General features: G+C 35.8%; 1 protein-coding gene across 2 annotated transcripts in view; it reads right to left on the bottom strand.

Moving 5' to 3' along the window:
- Positions 1-12,174, bottom strand: part of ADGRD1 (adhesion G protein-coupled receptor D1) — a 157,650-nt gene that overhangs the window by 112,901 nt on the left and 32,575 nt on the right. For both annotated transcript variants that reach the window (XM_083803701.1, XM_083803702.1), the window contains one exon: positions 10,351-10,492. In XM_083803701.1, coding sequence (XP_083659827.1) covers positions 10,351-10,492 — 142 coding nt within the window. The remainder of the gene's footprint in view (positions 1-10,350; positions 10,493-12,174) is intronic.

The raw sequence follows: 12,174 nt of genomic DNA, 5'->3' as shown, positions 1-12,174 counted from the left end.
AGTCACTGCAGAGGAGGAAGGTATGCACAGCTAGCTTCAGCATGAGTCACTGAAATGCAGTTCTTCTTGGCTGGTCCTGTCCTGATAGGAATCTTGTTGCTGACCCAGCTTGTGTTAGCCTCTTAGATTGGGAAGGTCTCTATTTTTTATTTATTTTTTTTAAAGGGAAAATCCCTTCTTAGCAGCCACACATTTCCTGATAGAAAAACAATCCCAAGTTTCTATTACTAGCTGTTAATACCATTATCTACCACTCTATTGCAAAGCAAAGGGAGTTAAAATTCCTAATGCAACAACTGGAAAAAAAAAAAAAAAAAAGGTAAACCCAGAAATTTACCATCCACAAATTTCTCTCAAGTATGACCTCTCTGCCATTCCTAAAATAAATTAACACTATTTTCTAAGCTAAACTTTTTATTTATATTGCATAAACTAAATAAAAGCATTGTTTTAGATTGGTGATGTTACTGTAACAGAACCTATACTTAGTGATACTGCTACCTTGTAATAAATGCAGTCACAACCACAATGCACTATCAGGTGCCTTCATTTTTGTTTTAGAAGAACTGCCACTGGGGGAGAGCAGAGCAAAAAGGCAAACAAAGGTAGAGTATCCTCTCCCCTCTATCAGACTGTACAACTGGTATCCATCCCTCAGCTTTCCCCACTTTTCTCTCATGGTTGTGAGGACTCCTCTCTGAACATCAGTGCAGTGGCAATACTATTCAGTGAACTTAGAGTCTGGTCTTGTAAAAAAATAACTCTCCTAACACTAGGAAAATAAGTAGAAATTTATTTTTAAAGAGATCAATAATAATTATAATAATTCAAAATAGCAATATAATGCTAGTGCAAATGATTTTGTCTTTAAAAAAAAAACTTAAATACTCTATGATTTAAAAGTATATCTAAATGAATAAATTTTCTACTACTGTCCATACCCATCTAGACTCCTGTTTCAGTGATGCACAAAAAAGTGACTCTAAGCATTAAAGAGATAGCCTATGGCCTTTCCACAACACCATTCTAAGACAGCTTCTGTACAGAAGACTTTTTCCTACAAAATGTGATCTTCACAACAGTTTGCCTTTCATTACTTTAACATTTTCAGTACACTATTACATATATTTCCAAGGCAACAGAATATAAATCAGGAAGACAAAAATAGCTTTATTATATTTACTGATTTCTGAGGGAAGCATCATTTATTTATATTCTTTTAAGTATTGGTCATTCATGCCATATAAATCATTTCTAAAAGCTTAAGAGGTTTCACAGAGAAATGGGCAGACATGCCAGAAGTCTAGGAATACAAGCATGTGATAATGTCTGGGATTGGCAAGTGAGAAATGTAAAACAATCTAAATAAGTAAAAGAACATGAGCATAGTTCCAAATACACACAACTAACAGAAGTAGGCTAGCTTCCTCAGTACTTGGCGCTGATGTTCTGAAGTCACCACTGTTGCAAAGAAAGTACCAAGAGTTACACCAAGGTATCTCAAGGAAAGTATGCAACACGTCACTGAGATTCCATACTACTAAAAGCAATAAAAAATAAATTAGATTAAATGAATACAGAGTTGCAGATGGCATCTCTGCTGAAATAACTAGTGAGAAATTTCATATTGGAAAAATCCCTAGTGCAGAAAAGATCTGATTCCCTTTGTAGTTGTGCTGAAGTCACCGAGACAAGAATTTAAATGAATAAATGTGGTCAGACAGTTTAACTAATGATCCAAGGAATTTCTAGCCTCTCCACTAGTACCACCGACAGCTGTATTTGTACTGTGCCACACAACGTCATGAAGCAATGCAGCCACACAGCTCATTCGCTCATAGTCCTCTTCCAGCTTTGACTGAGATCAGTATCTTGCTGCATTTTTAGATATTAGAATGAATGTAGAGTAGCTAAACATTGGATGTCACGACTAAACAGTACCTAATCTACTCCATTAAGAAGCCTAAAGAAATAAGCCATTAAGCCATTAAGAAGCTGGAAATAGGTATTTTTCAAAGACATCTTCACTGGAGTAGAAATAATTTGGCACAGTGTAAAGAATTTGGAAATTGCACCTACCTATCTAAACTCTGACCATAAAAAATGACAGAGCAGATACCATTTCAACAACTCCAGCCAGTAACCAAAACAACAACCGATAGAACAGCCTGTGCTGAAATCTTGGATACCAGGCAGAAATGCTCTTTTGTGTCTTCTGAGATTTGCTGTAGTTTTGCAACACTGAAGACAGAGAGAACATGAAATCACAGGATCACTGAATCATTTAGGTTGGCGGGGACCTCTTGAGATCGTCTAGTCTGACCACCCTGCTGAAGCAGGGGCAGCTAGGTTAGGGTGCCCAGGACCACATCCAGTCAGGTTTTGAATATCTTCAAGGACACAATCCCTCTGCATAACCTATTCCAGTGTTTGACTGGCATTACAGGTGGAAAGAATAAAATACCACAAAATATGCTAACAGAAACAGCACAGTATCGCTTTTCTCACTCAGTTATTTCTGTGCTGTTAACAAAATACATGATTGATGGCATGCAGTGTAATTAAGAGGGCCTAAAACAAAACAAAGTGGGGGGTGGACAAAACTCCTTCTAATATCGAGTTTGAAGTAACATTGGCCTGTCAACAGTATCTACTGGAGAATGTAAAACTCGTTACCTTTCTCTTCCCCTGAACTACGTTGTTCCTTTTCATCCTCATCCCAAGGAAATGAAAGCAGAGGTGAAATCCTTACATAATTTCCAACCAGACTGTTTTCATCACAAACTTTTTGCTTCTCATATATTTAATGTATATTTAACTGCCAGTACTATCACCAGACAAACTATCTAAAACTAATCTTCATTTTACTCTTCAGACTTGATTCTGTTTCCTCTTCAAATTGTTATGAATAATGAAAAATGGGGTGGTGTCATTCTGAAAGCCACATGTCCCGTTAGAGTGAGGACTGAAAGCTTTGCTCCATGCAAGTCAGCAGAAGTTCCGGTAGGCATTGTAATTAAAACAAAATGTTACCCTTCATATTTAATAGGTATCTGCAAAAAAAAGTTTTGAAAGCATACTCTTTCAAAATGCCTGAATCCAGTGAATTTGAATATGTTAATCAGCCAATCAAAACATTTCTGGCCTTTTCTAAAATTTAAAATTAAAAAATAATAATTGTGGGCATTTTGAATGCAAATCCAGCTTCTTGTGATTTCAAATGCTACAGTTCACTCTGTCACTCCAAAACAGCTTGACCTCATCAAGACAGATTTCACGGGATGCTGGCTCATAGTGGGGATTAGGGGATAGTGGTATGTTATTACTTTTTTGTTTATAATTTTAAATGGCAAAGTTTTTAACATCTGAATGTTGGCTACTTCACCACTGCAGTAACTTCTTTTTCCATAACATTTTAAATATGTATATATATGCATTAACATTGTGCAGAGAAATACAAAGTTTTATAGCAGAAATCCTGGCAGTTCCTTAAATGTAGCACAGCTAGCTGGAACTCCTGCAATAAGCCATCACAACGTGCAAGGCTGCTCTGGGGATGTAGTCACTGATGAGGAACTTAAACAAGGGGAACTAAATTGAATTTAAAAGTTGTGAGAGGAGTCAGGGAGAGAATTCTGCATCGCTGGACCAGATTTGATCATGTCAAATTAAACCCTGTAATTTTCTCTTCTCCTCCTGTAACAAATGTTCAGTCAAAGGCAGGGTGCAAAGTAGCACAAGATTCCACAGCTCCCTAAAATAGAATGACTGTGGAATTCAGTCCTGAGTTTTTAAATCAGCAAGATTTTTCGAAGTTTATTGCTTGGAATTGACTGACCCCTGACTGCTGATGCACTGACACTTGCAAGCAGAAATTTGAAAGACCAAAAGCAAATGCTTTTTGCTGTAGATTGATAACACTTGGTTCCAGTCACCAGGGATTATTTTCCTTAGGTGAGAGGTAATTTTATAGATACTAATTCTAAGTAGAAGCTGGTATATAAATTTACCCACATACGGAAAGAATGAAAGTCAGCAACTAAACTTAAAATTGAAAGCAAACTTTACTTGTACATTTATGAAAACATTCAGCTACTTCATGGTGCCCTAATTCCTGCCACCACAAAGAGAAAGAACTCATTTACAAATATTGAGGGCATTTCATGACAAATGAGTGGTAACACCTGCAAAGTGTTGTACCTGTAAAGGCTTAAATCAGTTCTAATGTGGAAATGACACTTTCTGTGAATTAAAACGTATTGCAATGTAATCCTCATCCTTACAACAAGCAGTCTTCAATGTGCTTAATGAAAATCTATATTTTTGTTACTGTGCAATTCTAGGCTTTCAGAATGGATTCCTATGAGAAAATATGTCCTAGAATGTCTCTGTTAATAATATTAACAATACAGAACTACGGCTTTATTGTTTAGAGATGTTGTATATCATAATGACTACTGCTATTTTAAGGTTGCCCAGGAGCAAGAAAATTAGCTGTAACTATGTTCATTTCTCATTTGAATTCAATGGATTTTCTGTACTCTATATAGCAAAGATTTAACTTATGTAGGAAAGTGCTGAACTTTATATTGATTTTTAAATTACAAGCTTTTATTATTTTTTCTTTTTGCTTAATTGTGGCATACTCTGTAGGAAACAGAGTTTTAATTATATTTTATTCAATTTTTTTCTAGCAGAGTCTATCCAGGTAAAAAGTATACCTTCATTCTGAAGATGTGGACAAAAGCCCTTGTTTTTCCTCAATCAATATATAAATTAGTCAACACTTAACTTGCCATAAAAATAAATTGGCTCCATATCGATTCGTCTCTCTCATGGTAGCACTAATATTTGTGTACAGATTGGAACTGGTTCTTCTCTCATTTTATTTTCCTATCAGTAATAATGTTAAACAAACCTTGGGATATGGCATGCCACTGGCCAGGAAAAAGACAACAGAGAGAAGGATCGTGTTAGGGTACATTTAGAGGCAAATCAGATGTGTTGCCTCATTAAAAGCTCAGAGAGAAGGTTAAGAAAAATTTTCACTATATCCCTGAGCTCCATGAGGACTTCCAGCATTTTATAATGTGAGCAGTCAAGAGAAGAAGAGGTCTCCTTTCCCTACACTTTACCACCTCCAAAGTGCCCCCAAGAGAGCACTTCCCAGATAAATATGCTGCACCTACAATAATAATGTTGATGTTCTTGTATGACTCCTGGTTCTGGAGATTTAAGAAAGTCAGAATATGAGACAGGATTTACAGGAAAAGCTGATGAGCTTCCATTGATGAACTCTAGCAAGGGGCGCCAAGGAAGTAGGTCACTGTGGGCTTCTGATGGGAGGAATTCTTTGCAGAAAATAAAGAGCAGAAGCAAAAATATGAATGAGAGGATTTGGTAAAAAAAAAAAAAAATGGGGAGAGAAGCAGCTGTTTGAATGATTCAGTATAATAAAATGGTAAGAAAGATTAACACTTCATGATGAGGCAGACAGCTCCCCTAACACTACTTTTGTTAAAATGAACCACATGACAAAAGAATGAGATGGAACAAAGCTAAATTTGTACTAACTTGGTAGTATCTTAGCAAAGTTTTTTTTTTTTTCTTTTTCTTTTTTCTTTTTTTTTCCCCAGAATCAGCCAAATCTTTAAAACGGCATTTGCATTAAATACATTTACATTTTGGAGAAAAAGAGCTATGTTAAGAATTCCTGATTTGCATCCCATTTTCATCCAAGTTTCTTCTTACACAGGGTGAGAAAGTCAAGTGTTTATAATTATCCAAAACTGCAGCAACACAAGTTCCCCTTCTGCAGAAAACTACAGAAGCCACAAAGTTGTTGAAACTTAGTGTACAAAAAGCTTTCCTCTAGCCATAAAGAAATTTTCTCTGTGGTGCCAGACAACCAAGAGGGGATCAACAGAGTGGTGAGCAGTGTGCTGTGGTGCCTCATCCACTGTATGGATGTTCCCCTTTTGTCTCACCACCTTAGTCGGGCCTTTACCCTCTCTGCACCTAGTATGACAGGACTTACACCAAGCTGGTATTTCCACATGCTGAAATTTGATCAGCTGCCTTGTCAGGAAAGACAAAAAATTATAGATATTTTGTCTCCCAGACGTTGTCAAAAAGTGACTTCGGTGTGGTCAAAGATCAAGATCTATGCTACATCATCATATGGATTTCGCAAAATATTGATGGTGTTTTACACCATTTTCTTTCCCATTTTCTCTTCTGATGCTTGCCAGAACATGTTGTATATGCTTTTCAGTCTTGACATTCATCTCTTCTGAATTTCTACAATGTGCTGTAATTTCTTGGATCATACAAGTGAAATATTAGTTCTTCTCTAGTTCTTCCTGCTATGGAAGACTTCTTGCCAGAAACAATATTTTACTTTTTTTTGAGGATAATTATTTTACAAAATGTACTGATGCTTCATGACAAGACTTTCGGACAAGTCAAGATTCTTCAACTTTGAACTACCATCAATCTTGACATCATCCCACATACACTGAAAAAGTCAGTTGATTTCTTTCACCCATTTAGCTGGAGAAAATAGTTCATCCAATTGAAGAGCACTGAAGAGCAGAACATCAGCACTTTTAAAATCCAGTGAAAGAATATCTGTTTCTCTCTGAAATGTTCCTGAATAAGATATTACAAGTGTAATGCTATAATATGTATGAAGTCCCAAGCAAAAAGACTCTCATAATGATCTGCAAATATCACTGGAAAGGCTGCATATATCTACAGAAAAGCAAAATGAGAATTGCTTTTCACTCCTAGCTATTTTCTTGTAAAAGTGGACATTATGGATAGAAAGAATGAATAAGAAATTCCTCAGAATGGCAGAAAGAATGAAAATCTTAATCAATTTATGTTCTTATGCAAATAAGTTAATTTTAAATCCTTGGTGAAGTCTCCTTACAAAAAAAAAATTCTAAAGCTGTTAATGTTATTTTCATAAGATACAAGAAAAAGTAGCAGAAAAACTAGCTTCAGGGATTGTGCAACAGAAAAGAAACTGCTGTTTGAATAGAGACGATTTTAAAAAATAACACTAAGTACAATATGCATGTCCATCTTGTCCACAGGGAGTCTTTATCTCATAAGAGAAATACAAGTAATATTTTTATGAATTATTCATCCTGATTCATGAGAATTTCTATTTTAGGTCAGAAAACCATTTTCCACTAAAAGAAGCTTGACCAGAAAGCTTTCTAGCAGTTCTATTGGTAGGAAGAATTTCTACTGGATTTATCAGTCCTGTGGGAATCCAGCTGCAATCCTGAACACCCAGGCCTAATGGCAATAATTACTCATGTCCTCCTCTTCTGTCCTCTCTGAAGCAGCATGAAAGAAAGGACTTGTGCTGCTATAGTATGAAAGGTTGCAGAGGCATGCAGTTATTTTGTACTACGTTTAAGTAAATTCACTTAAATTTACTTAAATTTGTTAAAATAGTTTACCTCAATAAATTCACAGGTTGCCTGAACTTAAATTGTTTAGAAGTACTCCATGGACTTCGCTGGAGCTATTTAAAATCTATAGTAGTGAAAAAGAACAGATTTGGCCCACTGCCACCTTACTTATGCACAATTAGAATGTATAATCTATTCATCCATTCCTTAATTTTAAACATTTCTGCTAATTAAAAGTCAGAGATAGAGATAAATTATATTCCCATAGTCATAGGTGTCACAGGCAGGCAGCCCTCCTCTCAATTCCAATGTATATATCACTTCAGCAGAGCTGCTCACATTTTACATGTAATTCTTTACTATGCATCTTCCCCACAGACAAATATTCATCACAATTTTATCTGTTATTTCATTGTTTCCAAAGATTATTCACAGAATTTGGAATCTGTGATACCGAGAATTACAGACTGTGATTCAGAATACAAGTTACCCAGAGGGTTGATTCTGTTGCTCACTGATTAATAGCTTTTTTGGCAAAAATTCACACCAACAGCTAAAAAAGTATACCAGGAAAAAAAAAAAAGTCAAAATAGACAGCTCTATTGTCCATTGCCCAGATCTCAAACTATAACTTCATTAATTTTGTTTACAAACTTTCACAGCTACTTCTGTTTTTACACACCTATTCTGACTAGATTATACCAAAACCATATAAATGAAATATGGCAAAGAGCAACTTAAATGCAATATTTTATGTTGTCAAAACAAAATTTGTTTCAGCACGTTTGGCAACTTCAGAATGCTTTGGATTTGGAAAATTTTTAGCATTTATATTTTTTTATACTGATTTGGAATTTTAAAATAAATTTTAGAAACCAAGCTAGAAGATATACAAAATGCTTCACCATCAGATAGCACTAGCATTATGTTCTGGAACAAGCATAGAAAAGATCTAATGTATTTGTACATAGTTTTGATCTAAAAACAATGGAGAAAAGGACATTTAGTACTGCATGGGGCCAGTTTCTACTTCTAGTCCACAAATGATTTGGGGCAAAAAAAAAAGAAAAAATTAGATTATTAATTTTTGTCTTAACTTGTGGAGCAAATCTTCACTGTACCTTTTAACAAAGTGATAGGATGGTACTGGTATTATTATATTATTATATAATTTAACACTAAATAGATGTTAATAACATTATACTATCATTTGTTATCCAAATAAATGCTCTATGATTATAGAAAAAAACACAAGAGCAATAGCAGGTAAAGCAGCCTATACTACAGAATGCGTAACAAATTCGGCTAGAGGCCAAAGAATTAAATCTGTTCCTGTTATTTGGCAGGATTTTGGAGCATAAAAATGCCAGGTGTGACTATGGAGTAATGACCCTACAATCTCTTCTTTTTTCCCCAGCTTGTGCTATACTTAGCATACTTAGTGTTCAAATTTACTCTAAATTAAACCCCACCCAAACCAAACGATCGTGTGTTCTTCATCTGTTTGCTCTCAACCTGTAATAAGGGATTATCTTTGGACGCCAAGGCAAAAATCTATGGAGGCAAATGGACTGCTCTTTCTTTTTTCCTTTTTCAAAAAGGAATGGAATAGATGGGTTTAAAAATACTACTATGAAGTGTGCTATGACAACAAATGTGACATTTCTACGGGTATACCAGTATCCCAGTGATCTTCATAGTAAAATGCAACAGGGATAAAGAAAAAACACAGTTTTGTTTAACAGCCTGCTAGTAAATCATCATACCAAAAGCATGAGGAGGCACCAGAATAAATAAAACAAAGTGCATTTTATAAATTGTCTACACATAATACAACCAGAGTCTTCACTTACAAGCTCCCGCCTTTAAGAGACCACTAGGTACATTCAGAAGAGTCCTTAGCTTGAAAACAGTCCAACGACACTTTTCATTTCTATGCCTTAGAGTTTTTCCTCATGTATTTGTTTTCCACTGTCTCCTCCACCCTTACCATAAGCCCAACAAATAGAAAGAAATACTGGCTTGAATACAGTGATTGAAAGAAAATGTGATAACTTTGTAGAATATCTAACATATGCTTTCTAAGAAACATCTAAGAATTGAAATCTCCATTTTCCCTTTCCATTCAAAACTCTATTGAGTAGGTAATAGATGCTGCATTCCTTATGCCACCACTGCAGAGTTTAAACTAGTTCTTCACTGACACCAACAAGACAAAAAGAGGTTCCTTTTTCTCCGAGAGCAAAGAAGACTGGCTATTTTTCCATTTTCTTGCTGGAATATATTAATTTAGTGAAATTTGAATGCTCTACTGAATTCAATCAATTTGAATAAAATTTGTCTCCAGGATTGTCAGATTCAGAACAGAGTTCTGCTCTGTTGTCTAGAACAGACAGGTCATGCTAGAACAGAGCTGAATCTGCTCCCTTCCTATCCCAGGAGATGCTCTGCCCATCAGATTTGTGGCTGTCCTTGGAGAACCTTTCATCTCTTGGTTTATTCATGAAAACATTCAAAACACCTCACTTTTATGTCAGTGTGGAGAAAGACCAACAGCAGAAACCATAAACAAAATCTTGTTTTCTTGACAGCTGTAATGAGAAAGCCATAATTCATACCACCCTTTTGTAAATTGCACAAACACATTCATAGAACAATGTACACAGAAAGGTCCAAAACTGCACTTGTCACTTCACCGTTTTTTTAGTACACGCACTAATCAGCCTTCTGCTGCGATGGAAACAGAAGTCAATGAGGTTTAATGGCTGGAAAAAATATAATATTGCAGTTACAAATGCCATCCGAATTGCTACTAAAAACTCCCACAAAAGTTGCAAGAAAAATACATAGAAGTCATTACAGACATTGAAGTTCTGAACAGCCCTAAGGGTAAGAGTAAACGGAGAGTTTCTATCTTACTTACCAATTTGTGTGTGAGCTGGATGGTAATAAGAGGAGATCCTGACAGATTGTGGGACAACTTAGGTGGAGGATCTACTTTGATGGAGATGAGATAGCTGGTTGCTGAGATCATATAGCCTTTGTAGGCAGCAGCTTCAGCAATCCTTGGAAAGAAAAATATATTAAGGAAGTAGAAAAAACATTTTGTAGTTCATGCCAGTATTGGCCTCTTTCAACCTCGCCTGAGAAATATTGTTCCTGCCTGATGTACCTGTTAGAATAATTTCACAGTGGTAAGTTATCACAGCTCCCAGTTTCCTAACAAATTGTCTAAAGCAAAGGCCTTTGTGAGCAGTGTAAGACAAAGTTTATTCTCAGAGCTGCCTCCAAGAACTCACCCTTATAGCCACAACAAAGGGAACACAGCACGTCCTTTTTCCATTCAGGTCAATGAATTTCTGAGCAAGATCCAGCCCCAAAAGATCCTATTACATGACCAGAAGAAACAGCTACAAATTATAGGCAACACCTTTAGCTATTAAGAGACTTAATATCATAAAAATTCCTCCATTCTGCTCCTTTCTTGCAAAGGTTAACAAGCCTTGCTGAAAAGTGCCTTGGATGATTAGAGAGAATCCTATGAAGTAAGGGGTCTAAAAATAAACCTAACTAAGGAAAGAAGCCTTCAGGCAAAGAGAAAAAGTGCCTGGGTATTCAGGCAATCTAATTAAACATGCGTATTAGTAAGATTCATATACTTGCATTGTATGCAATGCTTATATACATATATGTCACGTATATATTTAGAAATCCTTTAAATTTTTACTTTGAAGAATTGTTTCTGTCCGGTTATAAAGTTTGCTAGAGCATAACTCAGGTCACAATACAAACAGAGGGAAACATGACTAAACATCTGATTAGTCTCTGTGTTATTTTTTCTAGGCTAAATTAATTTTGCAGTACATAATAAGAACACATTTCTGCTTTCAGCTAAAACTTATGACTTTGGCATTTCTGCACATTTAGGAATAAATGAGATCTATTTGGCTGTAGAGTAAAATTTTTTACACTATCTATAAAAAAACTGCAGGTGTAAAACATTTTCTGTCATCCGTCTCTTTGGTAGTGAATGAATGTTTTTTACTGTGAGAAATGACAGACACGGTGAATTAACCATCAGCGTGGGTACCTAAACACAGCACACCACTGAATAAAAAAAAAAAAATTAAAAACCATCTTACATCTGCCACCTGTTTGCAGTGCTTTCTTGTTTTCCTTGGGGGAAGGGGAGTAGGGGGAGAGATCATGTTGTAAGATATTAAAATAACTTCATTCAGTTCCTCAGGAAGATCAAATAAAGAAGAACTCATTTATTACAACTCCAAGCACCAGTCTTCTGACCAGGAAAAAACATCAGTATCAAGCCATACTTCTGCTCCCAGGAACCATAATGTGAATTGCATTTGTTACTCTGATATGAAAAGTTTGTTTATAGAAGGACGTGAAATGTTAAGACCACTATCCAACATTTGGAGATTTTTCTTTCACAGATGAAAGGGATGGACAGTTTTTCCTCCCCCCTTACCTGCCATTTTTATGTTACAGACTAATTGAATTTTGAAACGTACAAAATACTTCAGCACAAGCAAGTTTCTGTGTTTCATGTTTGTACATGCCAGCTTTTCTTTGTTGTAGCACAGTCTCAATACTGGGCCTGGGTGTTAGATGGCAGCTGGTCTGTCATCTGATTACCTCCACTGGGATTACTACAGAGTTACACAAACTGTATATACATGGAAGCAGAACAGGGTCCAAAACCCATTGTTTCTTTTTTTTTTTTTTTTTT

This window comes from Anser anser, assembly GCF_964211835.1.
Source record: "Anser anser genome assembly, chromosome: 18".
Lineage (NCBI taxonomy): Eukaryota > Metazoa > Chordata > Aves > Anseriformes > Anatidae > Anser > Anser anser.
The sequence above is the reverse complement of the archived record's forward strand: the minus strand, read 5'-3'. Positions and strand labels throughout refer to the sequence as shown.